This window comes from Gymnodraco acuticeps, unplaced genomic scaffold, assembly GCF_902827175.1.
Source record: "Gymnodraco acuticeps unplaced genomic scaffold, fGymAcu1.1, whole genome shotgun sequence".
Taxonomy (NCBI): Eukaryota; Metazoa; Chordata; class Actinopteri; order Perciformes; family Bathydraconidae; genus Gymnodraco; species Gymnodraco acuticeps.
Window position 1 is genome coordinate 1,513,495 of NW_022990646.1, and position 25,820 is coordinate 1,539,314.

General features: G+C 40.7%; 2 protein-coding genes across 5 annotated transcripts in view; both read right to left on the reverse strand.

Moving 5' to 3' along the window:
* LOC117554754 (A-kinase anchor protein 2) overlaps window positions 1–25,820 on the reverse strand; it is a 94,526-nt gene that overhangs the window by 32,769 nt on the left and 35,937 nt on the right. For all 4 annotated transcript variants that reach the window (XM_034229246.1, XM_034229249.1, XM_034229250.1 and 1 more), the window contains exons 5-9: window positions 18,525–18,639; window positions 17,673–17,694; window positions 9,845–9,961; window positions 7,668–8,498; window positions 1,051–1,136 (exon numbers count right to left, since the gene is read on the reverse strand). In XM_034229246.1, the coding sequence (XP_034085137.1) occupies window positions 1,051–1,136; window positions 7,668–8,498; window positions 9,845–9,961; window positions 17,673–17,694; window positions 18,525–18,639 (1,171 nt within the window). The remainder of the gene's footprint in view (window positions 1–1,050; window positions 1,137–7,667; window positions 8,499–9,844; window positions 9,962–17,672; window positions 17,695–18,524; window positions 18,640–25,820) is intronic.
* LOC117554755 (WD repeat-containing protein on Y chromosome-like) lies at window positions 9,969–17,063 on the reverse strand. The gene has a single exon (XM_034229251.1). The coding sequence runs from the start codon at window positions 16,370–16,372 to the stop codon at window positions 12,773–12,775; it is 3,600 nt and encodes a 1,199-aa protein (XP_034085142.1). The 5' UTR covers window positions 16,373–17,063; the 3' UTR covers window positions 9,969–12,772.

Consider the following 25,820-nt stretch of genomic DNA (forward strand, 5'->3'; position numbering starts at 1 on the left):
ATGGAGTGTCTTTCTTATTTTATATTAGAGTATTGTTACTACTCCTGAAGTAATACATACAACACAAAGACAGAATATGGTTTATAAGTGTTAATATTCTCATTATCAATTCAAAATACACCACCCTTAATGAACAGATTTAACTCTCTTTAAGAATACAGTATCATATTAAAAGTTATACCATAGTAGATAAAAATGTACAGTAAGTCACTTTAAATGCAACATGCAGTACGCCAGACTCATATAAGTTCCCATTAGAGATGAGAGATGCCACAAAGTTCAGTAAAATCATATTAAATGTACTGCCATAAATATTTAATGGATAATTATAAACATTTGATAGAGACACTGTAGTGGGACGTATCCCACTGGAGCACAACTCTGCACCTGTAGAAAGGAGACAATGTGGCTGAAAGGCATTCCAAACCGCCCCATAGCAGATGTGAGGTTCAGCACAAACAATATCTGGAAGCACGTACAGTACAGTACTTTGTCCCTGCAATCTACAGGGACAAAACCCAATGGTTACTCATATGCAATCACATTAACCGCAGATTCTGCTATGTAATCCATCTTCAGATATGAGAATTGTGTAATTTGTTTTTTATTATTGGTGATGATGTCATGTTTGTCTTGAACTAGATGTTGTCAACTAATGGCAGAAGTTATCAACCTTGGATTTTCAGAGATTTTCTGGGGATTTGTTTTCGTGATCTGCCCACTTTCCCTAAACATGTCTTGTTTGAATTTCAAATGAATCAGCCAACATTTGATCTAAAATGTAAAAGAACCTGTATGGCACAGATGTTTCCAGGTGAGCAGAACTCCATTTTTGTATTCCCATGAGGTATAAGAAGAATAGGAGAAAAAAAGCCCACAAATGTATATTTGAAATTGTTGCTTTGAAGCCTGTGTAAAGGAGTACAAATAATAGTCCCTCACATTATGAAAGGTTTCAGGGCCGTTTGTGACCCGGTGGAGCCACTTATTCATGTAATTGTGACCTTCGATAGGGATAAAAACACACTCACACAGATACAAATTACTCACCATGGCGGTGTGAGGGTGCATGGTCGGAATGGCAGCTTGGTTCCCATTTGCTGTTGTCAAGGTAACCCCTGATGTTTTTCCGTAGCCTATGATAGACAAAATTAGAGTTAATGTCACCATTGTCATATTTTTTGTATATTTATTTGCACCTGTGGGCGATCTTTTAGGCAAGCAGTATGCTTCTGACAATGTGTGTGATAGTTATCAGCTATGATGCATACAATGAACACATTATTTTATGGTGGATCCACTGCAACTGTTTATTTTAGCTATGTGAATTATTTTGAATGCCACCAGAGCAACCGTGCACACAGCACTGATAATAAATCCAAATTCTTCACTGCACTCTGATTATTTTTCTTTCATTTGAAGACTCTGTTCTTTGCTGTTTCAGTGCCCCTGTTGCAAACGTAACCTCATAACACTGAAAATATCAATTTAAATACTTAAAAGATGTGGCTTTCAGAGTACTTTGTAGCAACGGTGGGGCGAGTGATAGAAAGTAACTCAGTATATATATATACTCAAATATATAATATACTATATACAATATTGTACTATATACAATACTGTACTCTTATAGTATTTAATGTATGTGTAGGATTATAATTTGCTGCTACTTTATCATTTTACTTTACTATACTTAAGAGGAAAATACTTACTTTTTACTCCATTAGATGAAGTTGTCAGCTAGAGTAGCTAAGCAGTTCTTTGCAGATAACGTTTTTATATACAAAACATATAATCAATTTATACACAAAACTACTCAACATTAAAATGCTGCTTGAGTAATAGTATTAAATAATTACATACATCATAATAAAAACACCTAATCACATTTTGTTTGTCAATCCATACCCCACATATATTTAGTTTAATATGATATAACAAAAAAGAAAAGCAGGCATTCTTCATAATTGAGTCTCAAAATCAAAATGTCTGACATTTTAGCATGAATACTTACTTTAACCATAAGCAGAGTTATCCTTGCAGCTTAATTTATAATGCCTATACAAGTTTTATTTGTACTCTTTAAGGGAAGTACTTGAATAGAAGAGAGTTTTGGCAATGGTATCAGTATAAGTTATGCTGTAGTATAATCAGTAGTATTAGTAGCATCATCAGTGGAAACAGGAAATGTAACTTTAATCATTCAGATGATTATCAGGTGTCATCTTCATTTGCTGCCTCAAAAAGTGTGTGCATTATTTCATTGTTGCTTTAAATCATCTATACTTTTGTTTTTAGATATAGTTTGACCCAAAAATCATGTGCAACGTTACAAACCGGGGTTTAACCAGTGCTGCTGAGTAACTGTACATGTGGGCTGGCATCACAATGTTATGAGGCATGGACAAGTTTTCCACCGTTGACACGTCTATTATCCTCCTATCATGTGTGCGTGTGTGACAGGGTGTAATAAGTACTCTAGGCTGTCATTGTCTTAAGATAAATCAATTACTGCGTTTTATCACGGAAAACACACCCATCCTCTGTGAGGGAAAACAGTGTGTGTCCTGTGTGTATTAGTTCTGTGTTCAGATGCCGGTTGTCATGACGTCTGTAATATAATCATTTATCACCTTGTATTGTGTACTCTGGGGAAGTGTGCGTCACATTTGTGTCGATGCCCTATCCAGAACATGCGGGCTTTTAAATAATAACACCCAGGCCAAGATATAAGCAGGAAAGATGAAACACAAACACCATATTGTTTTAAAAGTGTATCTATACTTCTTATCATGCCTTGTGCTTTTCAAAATCTCATGCAAAACATATCTAGTGCTTTAGTGTGTTTTTTCATGTTGTTCTTCCTTTTCACTGAAGTGGAATTATCAGGAAAGTAATATGATTGAGTATGCAGTGAGATTACTTCTTGCAGTACCTACTATTGATACCAGAGGGGTGTCTCAGGGCTCCTGCAAAACTAGAGCATGGAGGTGTATGTAGTCTGATCAGCTATCTATGTATGTAGCAGTTTAGCTAACCATATTTTCCTTTAGCACCACTTCCCTTTCTTCTCTTATCTAAAAGTGAATACCCCCCTTTGCTTCTGCCCACTCCATATTGTTTGTGTAAACTCATAAGCTGTCACGGACACAGTATGATTCCCATCAGGAATGTTGCAGTAATATTAGAGCCATTTCTCATGAGCTGTGGCTAGCCATCCTGAAAGAGAGCTATTCAATCTCATGGTTGTTTCTTATCAGGCTACATCAAATTAAACTGGAATGTCTTGAAATTGTCTGCATTCCTTTAATGTTTTATTTAGATGGTTTTTCCAAGCCCTAAAAGGCAAGTGAGATTTTTTTTGTTGACTAATCATGATATTTTTTGTACCTTGGGAGAACTGGTAGAAAAAAAGCTTTTGTGTTTTCTCTCAGATGTTCTCATTTCTCCAAGCAGCCTAAACATCAGATAAGTATATTCAGTGTATTCAAATGATGTTACATTACCGTCACGTCTTTGATCACCAGGATTTGTATTCTCATTTGACTCTTTAGGCCTCCGTATTTATTGCATTATTTGAATTCTCACTATGAATGGAGCTTTAGTCTTGGTCTAGTTGGTTAATATAAATGACATTAAAAAGTTGTATTCATTGTTTTGGGCATTAACACAACAAAAATAAAAAAATGTAATGAGTTTGTGGTGCTGGTGCAACTTTAAAAACGAGTTATTGAAAGCCTTACCTTTGTCTTTTGTGACCTTTATAAAATATTCTGGAGAAAAACCATGAATGTGTGTGTTTGCTTGTTAGTGGCAGTGGGAATTATAACAGATAGGGGTGCAGTAAGGACAGCTTGTGATCTCTCTGTCAGCAGCCAATGAAAAAGTGAATGTTAGGGACAGATGGAAAGAACAACAAGCAAGAGACGGCAGGAGGGCACTGGAGAAACTCAGCTTTATTGACCAAAGATAGAGAGAGGATACAGACATCAGAGAGAGAGAGAGAGAGAGAGAGAGAGAGTGAGAGAGTCAGAGAGAGAAAGAAAGAGAGAGAAGTTTGAACAATAGAAAATGGTTCCTTTTTGTTTTAACCTGGTTTTAACAGTCCATACAACCGCGAGGGCAGGCAAACAAGAAAAAGAGAGACCCCTACAGAGTCAGAGGAGTACTGCAGGCGTGGCAGTGGGGCTGGTAAACTCATCCAGTCTGTTGTGTGCGTACAGCTCCTCGCGTTACACCAAAAAACACGTGCACACACACACCAACACGGGTTAACTGGCTTCATTAACTTGAACTCAGCCTTACTCTCTTTTTCTTTGAATGTGTTTTTGGGGTTGTGATTTCTTTTTCGTGACTGTAAGTGCTTCTTTAAGTCACACCATGGGGAAATAATGCTTCTCTGCATAGCCTCCTCAATCTTTTAAAACCCAAACAGTCATGCAATGAATATGATTTGGCCAATGTGGGACACAGAACAGCTTACTCAAGTTAATCAGGTTACAAATAACTGAGACAAAGTGCTCAGATTAACCATATGGCGACATTTGTTAGCTTCATTTTTTTGTTGATGAAATTGTTATTTTTACATGAATTTTAACCATCGCTATTTAAAAACTTTGTAAATATGAATTGTCTCAAGCAATTCCAGTTAAGTAACTTCACCTTAATCAATGGAAATCAATGGAAACCAATGGCTGCCACAATGGAAACAGTAAAAAACGTGTGGTTTGCTTTGGAAAAAGTTCAGAAGTAATGTGAATTCAATGGTTTGCAGTTAATAGGCTACCATGCAAATTAAATGGTGTGGTTATTTAAGATCCTACCACTGCATTAAGATCCTCAGATGCGATAGAGGCCAACCGAAACACTTGTGGAAATGGTAGCAGGCGCCAAGAGTTCAGAGAAGCTGGTGGTGGTCAGATGAGGGTGGAAACGTTGTGTGGGGGTTAATTGTGAGATTACACACACAGCAAAGCAGTGAAGTTAGAAGAATGAAAATATACAACGCTCGTGTTTGTGCACTCATACAGTCATCATATGGCATCGTAGGACATTAGAACAATGTCTAGTACCCATAATAAATCAGAATTTATCTCTAGATCTCTATATAGATGTGGAAAATAAAATCACTAAATAGAATATAGCATATTTACATTCTTTATCTACACAAGAAACTAGACCCCGGAGGGCCCTGCATGGCGGCCAATCACACAGCCAGCTGGACTGACTGACAGCAGCAGTGGCCAATCACACTAAAGCTTGTATGTTTTGGAGGCCGGCATACAAGTGCTGCATTGACAGTTCAGTGGTGGGACTGTTTTGCTGTGCACAGCGCCATGTGAAGATACCACTGATTCACCCAGAGACCTTTCAATGCTGGACATTTATCATTTGTTGCCAAGAAATATTGTTTCTGGCTTTCATTTTCTTTCAAAGTAATACGGAAGCCAATAAATGCAAGTGAGTAAAATAACTCTGTGGATCTATTTCATAAGTATGATCTAAAAATAAATGATTATAGAACAGGTGAATAAAGGGTTTGTCAGTATAATATTTGTAATTACTTAAAACGTTTTTTCAAAAGTGGTGGGAACATATTTTTTCCAATCAGAGTTTTAAAAAAAAAATGTAATCAGGTTTTTAATTTTTTATTATGCACCCGTTTCACAGATGAAAAAAAATGTAAGGAAAGAATCCTTGCAAAACCCAATTCAAACTAAGGACAAAAAACTATTTAGATCATACTAGCATTTTTTTCTCACTTGCCTCTCAGTGCCTCCGTAGAGTTAGTACACAGTGCATAGAGATGTTGTGTTCTTTACTGTATTCCCAGGACCAGTAATGCAGTCAAACACATTGGCTGCGTAGAGAAGAGAAGTTCTGCACTCTGAATAAAAAAGTTTTGGGGCTCTTGAGGTCAGTTTTTTATTATTTCATGTTGAAAAACATTGTTTTGATGTGATTTACAAACAACACCAAATCACATTGTTTGGATCTAAAGAGCCTCTCTAACGTCTTTATAAATGTGCAGGCTTCTTTTTCAATCACATATCTGGCCCATATACATCTATTGATCGCACACTAAAGACAGCCATTTCTACAGTAGGGCAAAATGGCAAAGTGTAGCAATTCATTAGATGCCTATTGAGCATTGCCATCCTCTAAAACATCAAAGACACTTGTAAATGAAACCAAAATCGTTTACACAGCGTCCATTATCATTCAACAGAATGAGGATGATTACCGCTTTTGAGGGCTTCTTCTGAAAACCAGCCAAGTAAATGACCTACAGTGTAATATATATATATTTGATGTTATTACCACACCCAGGCCACATTATTTGCAGCAGCCTTGTAAACGAGGGCCTGGTCGGTTACTACAGCATGAGCTGGCAGTGTTTTCCGTGTCTTTGAATTGGTAAGACTACAATGGATCTCTGTTGGCCTTCTGGACAAAAAGATGAACATGAACACGATAATTCCCATGAGCACGGCCGTCATTGAGTATTGTGGTAGTGCTCAATAATATTTATTATTCAAAACTTTGTGCCCTACTGTTAGTGGTAGTAATCCATGTTTGTTTTCATAGGCGGAAATACATGTTCCTTTGCTGCCAGTGTACTCATTAAGCTGCCATTAGCTTCCTGTGCTCTGTAGCCTTTAGACACACTGGAAAACGTTGGCTGTATAGATCCTACTGGCTGCCAAAAGGTGTTCCACGGCTTCTTATTGGCTGCTGAGTTAGGAAGTGCTAGAATAGGAGGAAATGGCCTCAGCAGTGGAATAGCTGGAGTTAATGGATACAAAAACGACAGAGAGAAAGAGTCTTGTTACTGCTAACTACAATGTCAAAAAACTTCAGTTTCCCACGGAAACAGGCGTCCCAACAATTCAATGGCCTTTTACATTTCAAAACAATAGAAAAAAATCAGATAGCAACAGCAAACCGAAATGAAACCTAATAGAAAACTTTTAATTTTCTCTATTTTTTTTTTGTCAGGAAGAATGAAGAGGCACGTAAAGAAACCAAGGCAACAAGTACCCTCCTCCCCCGGGTCAGAGAGAGACGGTAGGCTACAAGGGAGGGGGGGGGGGGGGGGTGGTTTTGTTTGAGGGTGTGTTGTGTTTGGGGACAACAGGGGAGAATTTACAGAAAAGGGAGTGGGATATTACTGAGACTGTGTCTACCTTTTTGAATGTTTTATACACTGGCTTATTTAGAGGTGATGACCTAGTTGATTGTTAGACACCGCTGTATTCTGAGTGATGGTCCACTGAGAGTTGTTATATCATTTTACCTGGTTTAAGCTGTTTGTCAACAACTAATTTGAAGGTCTGGTTACCGGTGATATACCAAAGGGACAACAGCTTAATTGTAATTGAGTCGTCTGAGGAGACAGTAGGGTAATGAAAAAGCAGAGATGTAGAGGTCATAACATAACTGAGTAAAAAGTCAAAGGTCAGACGAGAGCGTGTGTGCGTGCATGTGTGTGCCAGCCGATCAGAGTCCAGAGGAAGATGAGGAAGAAGGTGGGGCTTCTGTTAGTAACCATCCAGAGACAGAGGAGAAGAGAGGGGGTGTTGTGGGTAATAATAAAAGGGTTGGAAGAGGGAGAAGATTCAGTCACATGAGGATACAGCACTCGCAGCGTTTCCTCTTGTCTGTACCTGTGGCGGGGGTGAGGCCTGGCAGGGAGGCCGTGTTGGCGTCGGGGTTGGCGGGGGGCGAGGAGGCGCTGTCGGGGTCATGGCCGTCGGATGACAGTTCCGTGCTGGCGCCCTCTGACGTGGCCGGCCGCCCCGACACCAGGTCGGCCGCCGTGCCGTCGATGATGGACATGTCGGTGACCGTCTTCTCCCGCAGAGACTTCTCGTCGTCTTCGTCGATGAGCACCACCTCGGCCTTCACGGTGCCGTCGAATCCCAGCAGCCTCCTGCTCTCGCTCGTGTCCTCCACGTCCTGGTAGCCGAGGAACACCATGGTGATTGGGTGCTCTGTGCTGGCCTGGGGCAGCGAGCTGAACTCACCACCGGGGTGGGCGGAGGAGGCGGGCTGGGTGGTGATGGGAGCAGAAGGGGGCATCATGCCGAGCTGAGGCTCCCTCTGGAGGGTCACCTGGGCGGGCGGGCTCGAAGGAACGGAGGGCGGAGCGCAGGAGGGTGGAGACAGGTCGTCAGTATCTGCGGGGGAGATGTAGGCCTGCGGGGCGGCGGGGGTCACCGTCACGTTGCCCCTGTCGCCCTCGCCTCCTTGAGACCCCGGCCTGGCTGCTCTCTGGATCAGCTGGTCCACCTGCGCGGAGCTCCACCCGTTCTCCATCGTGTTGCTGGTGGACACGCCCCCGGAGGATGTGACCTCGTAGACCACCTTCCTGCCGTCGTCGAAGACTTTGACGCCGCGCGACGCCGCATCCAGCGGGCTCACGCGATTGGCCGACAGGATGCGCTGCTCGCCGGTCGTCGGGTCGTGCTGCACGTTGATCTCCATGGCAAACATTGCTGTTAGGAGGGGAGGGGGGGAAGGGATTGGGGAGGAGGGGTTGATGCAGAAGGGAGTGGGGTAGGAGGTAAAGGTGAGGGGGTGGGAAGGAACCAGTGGAGAGGGTGAGGGATGTTGGGAGGAAAAAGTGGAGGGAGTGAAGCATGAGGATGGGGACACAGTGATCTCTGATAAACTGCAATATAAGTTTCTCATTCAAACGGTTATATATTCTGTTAGCAAAAGACAAATGATGATGGAACTACCTTGCAAACTATAGGTATTATGTGCATTTAGTACACCAAAATATCTAGTTATAGTAGTGACAACTAGAATATGGTAATTGCCTTCTAGAAAGACGGCTAAAAATGTAGGAAATGACAAGAAAAGTACTTGATCTTTAGTCCTCACATGGTCACTTTTGACAAACGACACTTCATGTAGTGATAATAAAGGTATATTAAAATAATAATAATAATCATACATCAGGTTATTTTGTTCTTACCCTTTTGTCTATCTTACTGCAATCATAAACAAGTGTCTAACTTCATCACGCTGCCCTGAAAGCCGAGCTCATTGCAAAGTCAGCAGCCCCAAACACAATGAAACACACATGTAGGATAATGAACCGTTGACTATCATAACATGACTGATTGGTAACCTCTCTGTTGTTATTTTTAATACTTAAAAATATATATTTTGTACTGTTTTGGCTTTCTTAACACCATAATTAGCTCTTATCATTGTAATTATATTTCCTACGGTTGATCTAATGTATTTTATAAAGTACTTAACACCTTGTTTGGTTCAATTCTAAACAAATAAAGATATAATAATTATATGTATATATGGTTGTTATAATTATTATTGTATTACTAGAGTAGAAATTATGTAAAGTCCACAACTAAAGTAATACATTTTTAACTCTGTATAGCTATATATAACCATACAAACAAAAACATATATGAGTACTGTTACAGAGGTAATTAGAAGTAATGAAGTAATGCTTATTAATAATAACCTATTTAATACAAATCTGAGTTGTAGTCCTGTTTAAAAGTTATATCTTACCTGGAGATAACACACATTCTCCAAAGTCAAATCATATATGGATCCAACCCATAATGTTCAAGTTTGTGTATCCCTGGTTAAGTGTGTGTCATTGTGAAATTTGACTCAATTTGTGTGAGCGCGTGTGTGTGTGTGTGTGTTGGTACCTGCCACCCTCCACGTGCGCGTGAGTTTGTCCTGGTTATAATCCCCACTTGGCTGTGGCCCAAAATCTTCCCATCATCCCTCCCCTCTATCTTCTCTCCCCTCCCTCACCCTCAGCCTCCTATCCTCTACCTCCCTCTCTCTGTCTTACCAGGTCTTGGTGCTGCGTGCTCTCCGGAGGCGGGGGGGCCGGTCCTGGGCTGGGTGGCCAGGACGAGGTGCTCGGGATCGGGGTCGCTGAGAGCCGCGGACATGCGGCCGAGGGCATCTAGTGAGCAGAAGCGCAGGGGGGGAAATGACACATGGTCAGTGGGACGTGAGAGGGCCGTGAGGGAGGGCCACACACACACACATATGTACACAAGGTACACACTCCTCAGTGGTGTGTAGACACACCCTGACAAACACACACACGGCCTCCCACAGGGAAACTAACCACACCCCTGATTGACCCTGCCCGCCCCCTATTTACACACACACACACACACACACACACACACACACACACACACACACACACACACACACACACACACACACACACACACACACACACACACACACACACACACACACCATCTAACTCTGTTTCTGTGTCCACGGCAACTCTAGCACCCCTGAGGTTCGGTGCTTATGCAGCAGAAGTGTGTGATTGTGTGTTTGTGTATGTGTGTGATTGCAGGAACAAAGCTTTAGGGGCTTATGGGGCTTGATGGTGAATAGGGGGGGATAAAGCCAGCGACTGCAGGCTGCAGAGTCATGGCCTTGTGTGTGTGTTACCTTCAATAGCCTTGCTGAGCCGCGATCTGTGTGTGTGTGTGTGTGTTTTTTGGGGCATCGTGTGTGTTTGTGTGCAGGACAGGTATATATGTGTCTACGTGTGAGTCTGTTGGATTGGATGAGTGTGTGTTTGGGGGTCCAGGAGGTCCTCTGGCCTGTATCCCTCCTGCCTCAGCGAGACTATTATTACCACACACACACACACACACACACACACACACACACACACACACACACACACACACACACACACACACACACACACACACACACACACACACACACACACACACACACACACACACACACACACACAATCTCATCTAATTTCGTCCCAGCTTTGGTCGGATGAACAAGGACAGTTGAGAATCGTCTTACTCCCACTCACAATTCAGAAGTGCACCAGGAAGCATGAAATTGTTTTATTTATTTACGATCTGCCTCGTTGTCCCCAATAATGAATGTGGTTTACAACCTAGAATGGCGTGAGAAATACTTTTAACAATGCAGGAACAAGAAGGAGATGAGGGGAGGGGGAGATAGACAGGAGGGGTGAGAGAAGGCAAACTATGTGAGACACTTAAGAAAGTTTGGAAAAAGTAAAGAAGACGGACACCGCAAGAATACATCCGCAGTGATTTTGAAAAGTTTGAACACTTCATACTATCTTTTTGGAGGCTTTCTTACTGTAAATATATGCTGATCTTCTTCAAGTGTAAAGCAGCAATAGTATTATACTTTAACAAAAATAGAGTAAACGATTCATTAAATAATATTGCAAACTTTGCACATTGCGCTCGGATTTAAAAACTAACACGAATCATTAGATTAAATGTCGTGACTATAACACAAAATGCCGTTAGACTGGGTTGTCTCACAGTAGTTACAATTAGTCATGCAAATCCCTCGCATTACCGATAACATTTGCCAAAAATTAGGATTTGGCCTGCATTTGTCAAGATGGTCAAATATGATCTTCACTGGCTGAATAATCTTCTAGTATGTCTCCAACCTGAGAGCGAACATCACCTGAAATTTTACTTTTGCACAGCACAATTTAAAAGCAGACTTTGCAGGGATAAAATAGAACATTCAATTCCAGTGCATGTCCACTTTGTGGGCACATACATTAATGGAATAGAAATCAATGTTATAAGCTACTGAAAAGTGTATTTTCGGAAGAAGGGTCGGGGGTGTTGCGTGTAATTACTTTGAGGTAGAGTAGCTGAACATAATTCAGGAAGCTTCTCGTCAAGTAAACAGCATTTATAAATAAAGTGATACAATAAGTTTGCAGAAGTACTCGGCCGAGGTCTTTTCTACTTCAGTGATAGACAGTCCACTTAGCGCAAGATTGATTGATTGATTGATTAGCGCAGCTGTCTCTCAAATCTGTAGAATAAAAACGGCTGTTTCTATATTAAACATCTGGTTATATACGTTCACACTCGTATTTAGTCTTCATCGATTGGCTGGCGTAGACGGGGCGGGCCTTCCTCCGTAGTCCTCTGATGACGTGGCATTGGCTCGTCTCTCGCGAGTGATAATACATAAGACTCATTTACAGAAACATAAAATAATAAATGTAGATCAACATAAATGTCTGTTTGATTAACAGCTTTTATTTATTTATTCATGTAGGTATACATTTCACAATATTTATTTCATAATTTGGTTATTATTGTATTATCTCAGAAATTATTTAATCATTCATAAGATTATCTTTTGACAAGTTTATAAATACCGGGCCCTATTTAAAAGATCCAGAGCTCTTGGTATTAAGTGTATGCTGCAAGAACATTAAGAGCTTTTACAACTCCATGTTTGTTAGTGGAGCATATTCTGAAAAAAGGTAAAGTGTGTTCACCTTCACTGTGTGCACTGCTACATACATGGTGGATCCAGCCATCTGTGATCATCACATATGTTTATAATGTTGTTTTTTTAGAGAGTAAAACTAAATGTTTGAGGATGTATTGTAATCTGCAGAAGGTCATGAAAAGTATTTTTTTTTTTATATATACTAGAATGTGGGACAAAACCGCAGTACCCGGAGAAAACCCAAAATGACAATCAAAGCTGAGATAAGATGATACGCTTGATAAAGTTTAGACAAACAGTTATGCTATGTGAAAACAGTTGATTTGGCTGATAATACAAATCTCCATAATTTTGTTTTTGAGAAAGTAAAACTACATGTTTGAGGATGTATTTTGATCTGCAGAAGGTCATTAAAAGGATGCATTTTTTCTATTTACATAAATGCGGGAGGAAACCGTAGCGGCCGGAAAACCCGAAATTAATCCCTGATTTTGGTTAATTTATGGCCTGTAATGGCCTGGAAATGGTGTTGTAGCCGGCTACGTGTGGTAAGCTGTACTTTCTCAGTGAGTGGAGGTAAACGTAATCGAGGTGTCTGGGAAGAGCTTGTTTTTAAGCTGCTGCCACCTCTGATGAGCGGGGTCTGAGGCGGGTGTGGCCTGAACTGGGTCTGATTATGTGCGCGCTGAACACCTTTCGGGATGGTTGGCAAGAGTGAATGCTTTGTTGTTAGCTTAGACCGCTGCTGGCTTGGCACGATGTCAGGTGGACAAGGTGTTAGGACCCTGCCTTGTAAAGGGTATTTATTCTGATGCTTGATCACACGGCCATATTTAGATCCAGGCTGTTTCAAATCAGGGTCTGCTGTCTCGCCACTGATGAGCGGGCTCTGAGGCGGGTGTGGTCTGAACTGGGTCTGATTATGTGCGCGCTGAACACCTTTCGGGATGGTTGACAAGAGTGAATGCTTTGTTGTTAGCTTAGACCGCTGCTGGCTTGGCACGATGTCAGGTGGACAAGGTGTTAGGACCCTGCCTTGTAAAGGGTATTTATTCTGATGCTTGATCACACGGCCATATTTAGATCCAGGCTGTTTCAAATCAGGGTCTGCTGTCTCGCCACTGATGAGCGGGCTCTGAGGCGGGTGTGGCCTGAATGAACTTTTACTATTCATGAGCTGCACTTTAGAAGCTTGTTCTGCCTCCTGCTGGACCACACTATCACATTGCTTGGCAGAGCGTATGGACTGTTGTTGTTTGAACTTCTCATGTATTGTGTCAATACTTGGTTGTATTTTCATTAACCGTCTATAGATACGGTCCATCTCTTTATCAGTTAGATCATCCCGGGGTAGGAAAGGAAGTTCATCATTTATGTCGTCGAGGTCATCTTCCTGTTTTTTCTTCAATTCTCTTTCTGGCCTGAAATACTTAAATGGTAACTGGTTTCCCTTCCCTGCTGACACTGGTCTTCTTACCTTCTGTGTAGTTTTCTTTGCATCAGCATCCCATTCATCTTTCCCAAATAATCCAATGTGGTCACCTGTGTTTTTCCACAGCTGGATATTGCAGTCCAACCCTGCAGTAATAATCTTTTGACAATCAGAATCAAACTGAACACTCACCACCCCTGAGAGGTGAGATTGCCAGGTGCCCAAAAGAGGAGGTGGACACAATGACACGCGCCACCCTCTTATGTCTTCGAATGGACCAGTGTTTGCCTTATCTTTAAATCCAAATCTCTGAATGTCCCATTGACAAATCCTGCCGGTACTATCCCCAGTCAGCAATATTTTTTCATTGACATCAGTGGACATCGTGGTAATGATTGCATCTTCATCATTCACTGCCCTGAACTTCCCTAACAAACCTCCCTTGCTTTTTACCGACCAGGCACTTATAAAGCCATCGGCAGAAGTCAGCAGTGTGGCTGTGTGCACATTGACGTCCCTTGTCTTTAAACATAAAACAATAGGACCAGTGTTCACATCAGTGTGTTTCCTTCCAGTTTCTTCTTTGTGTGTCTTCCCATCAGGCAAACACCCTGTCCTGCCTGTTATTGTTGCAATGTAAGTTCGAGGGCTCTGACTGCCATTCAGCCAGTAGAGAACCTCCCTAGATTCAACATCCCACATTACAATATTTCCATTGCAAGAGGCCGCAAGAAGTGTGTTGTCGTGCACATCCATTGAGCAAATGTCATTTAAATAATCATGTTCCAAAAATATGTTGTCATAACCCTCCAAACCCACGACACAAATTCTGTTGGAGTTCCTTCCCGACACAAACACACTATCGTCCATGCAGACAATACCTGTCACCTCACTTGGCAAGGTTACAGGAAATTCTTCAAGCAAAACTCCAGTGATGAAGTTCCACAGTTTTAATTTCCCGTCCTTGGAAACTGTGATTAGTCTCCGCTGTGGTATATCAAATGCAATGGCAGTGTGCCCCCCATATGGAGTGACCTGAAACTGCATGACAGCCATTCCTGTTAAGACATCCCAAAGTGTAGCCTCACCTTTTCGACAAACAGAGACAACCTTTTTGTAAATGCTGTGATAGAGAGCATTGCACAGGGGCTTGTCATGGGATGTTAATGTTTCTTTAAAAGCATCTGTTCCCCTACCAAAATATTTGACTAGATCTGTGTTAGCCAGAACTAAATCATTGTTAAGTATGTTGTAACACATACTGGAGATACGAGCTGGTCTCATGCCTTGAATCTCAATGCTTTGCTTACACTCCAATCTCTTCAAAGACCAAACACGAACATTTTTGTCATCAGATAAAGTGATGACAGTTCGGTCCATTCTGTTTACGACAATGTTTGTAATGGGCCTGACGTGTCCCACCAAAGACTTTTGGCAGGTGTCTCTTTTGTGGGGTAACCATAACCGTAGTAAGCCATCTGTACCACCAGTCAACAATAACTCAGCAGAAGGAGAGTATTCAACACAGGTGAAAAACCCCTCATCTCCACTGCTCTTAAAGATTGATTTTGAAAAAGTGGTTCTGGGTGGGTTTGGTAGGGCAGCCAGGACCATTGTCTTGGATAAACTTCCACAAATGGCAAATGAGTTAAGATCCGGAAAGTATTGGATCTGGCTGCATATGTCACTCAAAATTGAGACTTTAAGACAAAGAAAGTCTTTTGAATGGTTGTTTAGAAGGTTGGAAATGTATACTGTAGGATAATCATGCAGAGAGATTTTTTCAAATACGCCACGGTTGAAGAGGCCATTTTTCTTTACGTTGTAGGAGATGAAAACAGTCAAAAACCCTTGTACATCACCAAATGCAAACATTGCTTTAGTGCCATTTGACCAGTAGTTAATGGTGTTGACAATGCTTTCTTCTAGCATCAGAGTGTGGTTAACTGAAAAAAGCGAGGGTATTTCAGAGCAGTCATAAAATAAAAGCTCTCTGTCAGAGGTGGAGATAGCCAGCTGTTTCAATTCTTGAATGTACTGCATGTTATTAACAGACATTTTCTTGTGGTGTGAAAAAGGAAGTGCATTTTCTTTCACATATAGAGGTATGGTGAATGGATCTGTACAGCGGTCCGTCCAGAAGGTGAGTACACCATCGGAGCTGACAGAGATGTATTGGCCTCTCTGGTAAGTGCTGGTTTCGTCTAATTCTCTGAAACTAAAATCAGGTTTGACGTCCTCGAAGGGACGGAAGATCACACCAACAATTTCTTTATAGTGACCCACAGGTATAAATTCAACAGGTTTAGGGAATGGTCTTTTAAAGTCCAACCCTGCCGATGCATTGCCCTTAGCTATTAAGAAGTCTAAAAGCTCTACCAGGTCAACTGTACCGTCACAGTTGGTATCTATCTGCATATGTAGGACTGTAAGTTCCTCCTTCTTAACAGAGGGGTACATCTTTTCAAACAAAACACAAAATTCTTCCATATCCAAACCTCCACCACCATCTTCATCTGCCTCCTCAAATAATGCAACAATTTCAGGTATTTGTTGCGCTGAAAACATTCTGCTGCAGGCATTTCCTTCAGCAATTGTAGCATTCTCATCTAGGTCCTCCTCTGCTGAATATGCATAACTTGCCATTACTACTTAGATTGAAATCAATTAAACACTTAAATGTGTAATGAGTGTAGGTGATTTTTTTTCAAATTAGAAAAATGTGTAGCTCTGGATCTGTTGTAGGCCTATAATGTTAATTTTCACCTGGTATTATAAAGTATATTAACCTGGCTATATTCAAAAAAGCATGTATGTCGTCCAAAACACGACTTTCTCACGAGTCTCAAATGACTAAATGCAGTTAACCTTGCAGAAGCTCGGAACCTAGCATAAAAGCCAAGATGATATCATCATTTTGATGTCATTCAATAAGGAGTGAATGACCCATGCTGTTACCTAGCAACGGAATTCTGTTGATAAATAGTTCAACAGAATTGCGTTGCTAGGTAACGGCATGGGTTAAGACCACATAAAGTTTACCTGTACTACCAGGTTGCAATACACAATTTATTTGTTAGCTAGATGCAACTTAACTCAAATATATAGTCAAGGAGCGCCTCGTTAGCCGAGTGGTTACAGCAGCACATGTGGGACCATGTTCCATGTCATTCCTTTTTTCCATATTTCTACCCTGTCCTCTGTTCAAATTAAAGTGAAAAAGTGCCCAGAAAAGGATCAAATAAGTAGACATTTCATTCTTTTCAAAGCTTACAAGCAAACTTAAAGACATAAATTAGAACAATTACAGTGTGGTTACAGTGTGGATGGAAGACATTTGTCACACAAAACGGGCATTTTTACTATTTATCTGAAAAGCTTTGGCTAGGGGACAGTTACAAAAAGTACAAAGTCACACGAAGGGCATGTGGGAATAAAAGAGAAAGCAGAGGGAGATAAAGCAGAGGGAAAGAAAGGAGCAGTGGGGTGTTTTGCTATCACCAATAGTCGAGGGATATTTCCTCAGCCGGGGCGCTAATCCGGCTAGCATTAGCATTATCATGAGTCCTGTGTCCGGGGCTTGGCAGAGCATGTCACTGCCTCATTTGGTTACTTGTGTACACACTCAGACTAGCGCACACACACACACACACACACACACACACACACACACACACACACACACACACACACACACACACACACACACACACACACACACACACACACACACACACACACACACACACACACACACACACACACACACACACACACACACACACACACACACACACACACACACACAAAGAGAGGGACCCCACTGCTAGGAAAACAACAATAACTGAGGGGGAGGACACTGTCCTGATGAGATGTGTTTGTGAGCTTAAGGTGTGTGTCTTTTGTGTGTGTGTGTGTGTGTGTGTCTTTTGTGCGTGTGTAATACCTCCACCCTGTGCCATCAGACTCTGAAAGACAGAAAGGAGAAAACCAATGTGAGTCATCAGAGAGAGTTTTTGAAAATGTTGGTATTAAAGGCTTTATTTAATGAAAATGAATGGTAAACAAGTTAATACCATTTTGAGATGAACGGCTTATGCCTGCGCTCACAAGGCTGATTATTGAATAATTATAGTATTTTAACTGAGTCAAGTAAAAAAACCTTGTTTTTATCGGTTTTTAGTTTTTGTAAGTTTACAAATGTCCGTTGCCTACTAGGAGTAGAATCTCCAATCTGCTAACCCTAACCCTAGCAACTAAAATGAACCAACAATGCAATTTCTATATTTTCGTAATCTCTGTCTTTTCTTCTCGATTTTTTGTTCTGTGATTTTAATAAAATTGCTTGATTGCATCAAATATCCTGTGATTATTTTTTTAAATAATCAGTTGTGTTCTAAAAGAAAATGGTAATGGCAACAGTGCAGCAACATTCAGTATTTGCAGCAACATGAGTCCAAGTTCACTTTCAAGGTTTTCTTTACAATATAATTAAAGATTTACTGCTCTGTTTTGTAAACACAGAGTTCATTCATTCTTCTCATGTGTACCTAGCACACTGGTGTTTTTAATTAGCAGCAGAGTCTTTACAAGACTTCATGTTTTTTCATTTGCTCTCACAAAAACGCTTTTAATGAGCGTCAAAAACCTCCACTGCAATTATGGTGTAATTAAACAAGTAACTAATAACAGATCGCAATAATTGGACTAGATGTTACACAACTTTGATGTCAGAACCGACTAGTTAATGCATCCCCAGAAGCTCATTGAAGTTTCGGGACAGTTCATGTTGTCATACCTTCTGCAGGTCTTCTATGGAGCGCTCCGTCTCTTTCAGACGTTGTCGTAGAACCTGCTCTTTGGCGGAGATCTGAGACTCTTCGCTCTCCAGTGTACCGATTTCAGACTCCAGCCTGCAAAAACACAAAAATATAGGAGGATTAAAGTTATATATATGACAACAACAGTCATGCGGTCTAGTTATTCAGTTTATCCTGATTGAGTGAGTGGTTCATATCAATATGTCTCTTTTCTTATGACCTAAATCTGGATTAAGTGTTTTCAAGCAGACTGCACATTTTCTCCAAGGAATGTCCATATAACCGATTTTTTCTAAGTAACATATCTCCGCAAAATGCACCTCAACTACGCCTATGCACACACACATGCATGCATGCTCACATGGAATTTTAAGAGATGGATGTAGCAACAATACTAGGAAGCAGTCTGGGAGGAGGACCAGGGTCGCTTCCTCACTCACTGCCAGCACTCACAATACTTCAATATACACTCCTGTGGGACCAGAGGAATTTGTGCGTCAGTGTGTGTGAGCCTGTGCGTGTAAAAGAGATATTAACGGTTCATAACAATGCGGCAAAAAGTCGGACTTCCCAACGTACTCCAGATTCAATATGGCTCATATCAGCATCAGTGGCCGTGAATAAGCACTGGTATAAGTTGTTCTTACAGGACTGTTTGAGTAAGCAGTTCAACAAGTTTACAAAACACCAATTGTGAACAGGAGGTTTTTTTTTTAAATAAAGAAAAAATAATCCAAGATTGTGTCTTTAACGTTTGTTTGAAAGCCTTGTTTTTTTGGCTCTAATTGCTAAGCTTTAACAACATTTTTTTTACAAACGCATCAACACTTAACTACGAATGTGTGATGTTTGGATGTTGCCTGAAAACAGTGCTGTGGTCCTAGAAATACTCCTTTGATTAATGGTATATTACATTGATACAATATTACTCAGGTATTTTTGTACGGTATAAAACAGAGACAGAGCATGCACACTGCAGAAGTCGCAGTACTTAATAACTTTTTGATAATTCGTCCCTGCTGAATGTTATCATGCTCTACTCTCAATGTGAAATGTTTACATCAAAAATCTTAATAAGCATGTTGCTTTCTTGCAAGCCTGCTCTCAAACCATTGTCTGGATGAAAATAATCAGCACAGTTCGGGGTCGTTCAGTATTACTAGAAATGAGACAACTCAAGACTTGGCAAGCTATGCCAGGATTATAACAAATATAGCAACATGCATGTAAGCCATTTAAAAAAACACTGTCTATATTGAAGAGAAAAAGCATTTTATCAGAGTGTATATATATATCAGGGTCCCGTTAGATTGGAACTTGATAGCAACTTAGTACCTCAATCATTTAAATGTTGGTCAAATGCATAGTATATTTTAGTAGGCATCAAGTATGTGATAGCAACTTGGTACCTGTGCTGTATCTGTCAGCACTCATACTAGTAAAGTATGTTGTTTTTGTTAAGGTATCAGACAGTGGTTATTAATAGTAATTCTGGACTGTACATGCGAAATTCAACAAGAAACAATAACCCAACCTTGGAAAGACTGCAAGGACTGCACCACAATGTGTTATCAGTTCAGGTCATTAGACCACTTGAAATGTATTTATATGTGTGCAAAATAACCTCAAGTGAATGCATGACAAAGCTATTCAAGGACGCTCAATCTGCCTTGCCTTGATGTATCCCATATTGGCCAACATGTGAAAGAAGCAAGAAAAGAAGGAAGACAAGACAAAAGAGAGTGAGAGGTGTATATTAGAGAGATTAAAGTAGAAGAAATGTATTATTATTTGAATATACGCCAGTACATTTCTGCAACCTTAAGTATTTTCTAGGGATGCACGATATTGGTTTTTTGAAACCGATACCGATAACTTCCTGCTTCTCAAGACCGATACCGATAATAAAAAATCTTTACGCCACTAATTATTTTAACGCGATTAACGCATGTGTATTTTTTTTCCTCCGCCGCCCCGTAGTTTCAGAGCGCATCGAGTTTAAAATACCATCTACAAGCTGATGCTGACAGCCCCGCTCCTGTCGCCCGCTTGTGGCAGACCACACTTCCACGCTCACCGGCAGTCACCGACTGGCTGTTGGGAGGACCGAGAGGGTGTGTGTATGTGTGGCCCGAGCGAGCGAGAGAGAGACCTTACGTGCATTGTTGTTGTTAGCATCTGGTGCTAGCTAGCTGCGCTAACGGATATACGGAGCTGTTTAAATGAAAACAGAGGAGCGACATTTCGCCACAACTGCGCCGAGCACTTGACTTTATGCAGGAAGCCAGACAGTGGGACATTGTACGAAAAGTGTGCGCAACATGATTGCAGCGTCCAGGCAGCTCCGGTTCGAGCATATGCGTTGATTTGCGTCACAGCCAGGCATGAGTTAGGGAGCGCTGGATTTGTGAAAAACTCCCCTCTTCCTTAAACCACTAATACCACAGTACTGGCAAAACGGGAGGAGCCGAGTGAAAAACAAGCGCCCCTCATTCCCAATCCACCCACACCGCAGTATTTTTTTCTTTTTTTTTACCCAAAAAATATATTGTATATTATCGGGGCTATTAATACTGGTATCGGGTTTATCGGGATGACGTCATAATTCCTAATATCGGATCCCTAGTATTTTCGCAGCAAGACCAATTTACTCTTGGGTAATCTCTGCTATTTTTTGTCCTACTGAACTTTTAAACGTATCAAATGCATGGAGAGATCATAAGACAATTGGCCACTGGGCATAGACATGCGAGAGGCCCCACCACCTGTATCTTATTTAGGATCAAGACACACAAAATAGACAGTTGTTAGGCCTCTTTTTGTTATATTTTGTGTGGTTACGCATCTTTCAATGATTTTGTGTCTCTATGTAGTCCCCAAGCAATGCTATGCGGTTTTGTCTCACTTCGTTGAGGCCCTTTCCTGTCCCTTTGTAGTTGTTCTGTGTCTCATTGTGAAACTCTGTTGTCATTTTAAGAGTTTTTCATATTTTTGGTGTTTTTTTTGTCTGTGGTTGCTCAGTGTTTTAAAAAAAAAACTTTTGTGTCTCTTTTTAGTAATTTTACATTTCTTTGTAGTCATTTTGTGTCTATAGTCATTTTAATTTTCTTTGAAGTTGTTTTGTGTCTCTTTAGTCATTTTACGTTTCTTTGAGGTTATTCTGTGTCTCTTTTTAGTCATTTTACGTCTCTTTGTGGTTTTCCCCCTTTTCAAATGTTGTATACAAAGTCCAGAGGGTCTTAACACTTTGGGCCCTGATCAAACAGAATGTTTGTTTTGTTTTTTCAGTACAAGGTGTAGCCCACTTTTTAGTGCAGGACATGCTGAGAGGATGTGGGAAAGACATTTGTGGAAGAAAAACAATTTATGTATGATTAGATTTTCTAAATATTAATCTGTAGACTATATACACATTTGAAATTGTGACGTTTCTTAATTTACCTATTGTGATAATTGTGTTACAGTTGTGACACAAGTCAATGGCAAAAGTGTCTTGTTAAACACACTTGTTGTCACTATAGCAACCAACTCTGCGAATTGTCAGTTACTGAACTCAGAACTGTAAGAAGTCGGAGGAGCACATTCTGTTCTAACTCCATTAAGACAAATAAACGTAGACCGTGTGACCCTGCTCCTCCCTATCACATTTCCTTTTTTCCCTTTCTGGCAGGAAATTGATTTTACTTGTGCTTCCTGTAAGCTGCATGAGGTCATTCCAAAATGGGCAAGAAAGAAGATTTGTGACCGGAGGAGGACGCAGGTTTCCTCATCCTATTACATCACTCCAGGAGCTGTTTTATGAGGAGCACGTTAAAAAATCAAAGACATGTCAACATGTCAGCATCTATCCTTCATAAATCCTTGTTAATGACTCATAACCCTAGAATAACTAAATACCTTTTTGATCTAATCTCAGTCACAGCTGAAAACCCATTCCAATCACTGTTATACTTCTGAAAGGTCTACTGTCTTTGTAGCCTAATGAGTTTATCCAGTGGAAGAAAACAAACTGTTGGTTGGCAAGACAGAAGTTAGAAAGGGTATGTAGGGAGTGGATATGAAAGTAAGATACAAAGGTTAAATATTTAAACATCCACAAAATACACATTCTACTAAAACATCAGGGCAAACTGCAACCGATTTTTTAAATGTTTTGAATCAAAACCTCTCAATAAAGCCTCACAATGGAATTCATACAGGGATATTTGACTGTCTTTGAATGTGTCGACAAGCCTGTCTTATTGGTCTTATTTGTGTCTGGCACCCTCTAGTGATCAAACCTCAAACATGAGCAGAGAGTGAGCAGAGAATGCCTGGAAGTAACACGATGGGTGGATTGTTTGACCTGTTTTATAGGATATAAAACTCTATTATAAAGGACATTTTCTGAAAGGGCAACACAATATTAGCATCAGAGGTCTTTTGAATGCCTCTTCAGGCTTTATTCCTCATTAATTCCAGGCCCTTTTGGAGCATGCAGTTACAGTAACAAGTGTTTAAATAATTAAATACTGTACAGTATGAGAAGGGAAGTAAGTAAAATATGTATATCATATGGCTTTACCATGTGTGTGTGTGTGTGTGTGTGTGTGTGTGTGTGTGTGAGAGTGAGATCTGGGGCCATGACCTCACACTGTACGTCCTTCCTCCTCATTTCCTGCTCGCCCTCCTCTCTTTATACTTCTGTGTCGAGCGGTGTTACTATCTCTGTGGCAATCCTGAAAGAGAGCAGTGATGTCACTGTCCCGTCCCGTCAACCAACCACGGGCCTGTTGCCATGGATACCCCTGGCTGGGCAGCAACCGCTTTTCACATTATACACGAGGAGGAAGACATCTGGTTTTATGTGTTGGGTGGATGTGTGTGTGTGTGTGTGTGTGTGTGTGTGTGTGTATTTAAACACGATACTGTATGTGTGTCGTCTGTGATTGGAGATATAGGTACATTCCTTCTTCAGGAGTTTTTGTAATACAAATCCAATGGAAGATGGAATAAAATCTGATTGGCTGAGGGAAGCATCAGTGGGCGGGGCCATTGTTTTTTCCAAGCGGTCCAGGAAGGGAAGTGGCCGAATTTAAAACTATATATGGCCGTTGAATTGTTTTGGTTCACATGTCAATATGTCCAATTATGAAGTAAGGCAGAATAATAATAAAAAAAGGTGTTGCCAATTGCAGATCATGCATGTATAAGTAGTAAATAAGCCTTTTAAAAATATAATATTAATGTAGTTGTAAGCAGATATTATTTATTAATGTACGGTCTACAACTATACTGAATCCATTAGTGGAGGCTGGTGTACAAACAGATAATCAAATACATTACAAAGTACATTATCTGTTAATTATACTTCCAATACGTGGATTGGTTAAAGTCAGAGCCTATATTTCAATGTGTGTGCAGAGCTGTTGCATGTGTTTGACGATTAAGAGGATTTTATTTGAATCTGCCATTTCCACAAAATAGAAAAACACCTCGCATTACCGCTCGATTGTTCTTCTTAGGAGAGATTACCAATATTGACAAATAACGTACACTGATAATCCCATAAAATGTCCTTAGGTCTCTTTACAACTTAATTAAACTAAGCCATGTATTAAAAGTCTATGTACTGCTCATGAATGCTAAATGGGGAGGGTTAAAGTATAGTGATATTAAAGAAGTGTTAGTGTGGTGCTAAACGCAGCCTCTGATGTGGCTCATTTTTCCAGCGGTTCTTCCTAACACTTTTTATCCGTGTGATTAGATAAAGGGTTTCAAATAAAAGCAGTGTTGACTTTGAAGATTTATCACATGAAACACATCGACAAAGAACATCACTGGCCTTCACATTCAACCACAACCGCATATAAATCAATGAAGAGCTCAATGGAGGAGCTTAACAAAGAACACACACAACACACACACACACACACACACACACACACACACACACACACACACACACACACACACACACACACACACACACACACACACACACACACACACACACACACACACACACACACACACACACACACACACACACCTCTACCCCAATTATTTGCATGGGTAGAGATGCTTCTTCTGCTCCCTCCTGTTTCTGTCCTCAGTGTTGATCTGTCTTCCAGATCACAAACAGGAAGTGCACTAAACCACAATGGGCGCTCATACAGCTCTTTGTTCCTTCCTACTATTGTCATGAATGATTTACTGCCACTTGGCTAAAATTCACACACACAACTAAAGATGAATTATATATGTCTTTCTATCTCTGTCCCAAGTACTCATCTGTGCTATTGTTTAAAGTTTAAAGTGTTCAACGAGGCAAATTACAGGCAGCACTGTAGATTACATGACAGGGATACTAATCTCGACAAACAAGTACTCCATTAGAAATAGCTGCAGAAGTTCTTTGACTTGCGTATAACCTAATATTTCTTGAACAACATTTAACAGATATCGGATTAATGTCACAAAATGGATATACAACTATTAATGTCAGTACTTACTGTACAAACCATACTAAAGGAGCACTTTGTTATGTTCCACCTCTGTTGTTATGTGCCCTTATGCAGCTATGGTAGCACTTGTGTATCTATAATAATATCCTACTGTCTTTTAAAGGTGGGGTAGGTAAGTTTGAGAAACCGGCTTGAGATAAACTTTTTGTTATATTCCATGGAATGCTCTTAACATCCCGATAGCAATGAATATCTGAAGTGCTATGACAAAAAAATCCATAAAAAAACGTCATCTGTGGAAGCCGTAGTACTGTAAAAAGCACGACCAATCATTTTAGCCGGCCGGGCTAAAATAACTGGATGGCCTACCTGCCTGTCAGCCTTCCATCTGAGCACAAACGTATCTCTGCCCTCATTGGTCATGTGCGCGTTCGTGTGTGTTGGAGGAGGGGCTCTGTAAGGAAGTGGCAGATTTCTTCCGGTTGTGTATTTTCAAATTCTAGCGCACTCGAGCTGGTTTCTCCAAAATGACCTACCCCACCTTTAAGTGAGAGACTTGGGAAGGTGTTAATAACACTGACTGGGTTTGAATAATAATATACCAGCATCTGATTGATAGGAGAACTGACTTTGAGTTCTTGAGAAGCTAGGGGTATTATACTAAAAGGCATTTGTGTACAGTGCACTCCAAAAATGAAAGAAGCAATATTACATTCAGGAAAAATCCCAAACGCTGCAAAGTTAGTGGCGCGTTTTCCATCACCCAGCAGTGGAGAGGGTAGGTGGTGCTAATGCGACAGAAAAACCTGCAAGAGTTGAGAATAAATG

Bases quoted from the DNA above. Each gene is read 5' to 3' on its own strand.
- LOC117554755 (XM_034229251.1), bottom strand. From the start codon at position 16,372: ATGGCAAGTTATGCATATTCAGCAGAGGAGGACCTAGATGAGAATGCT.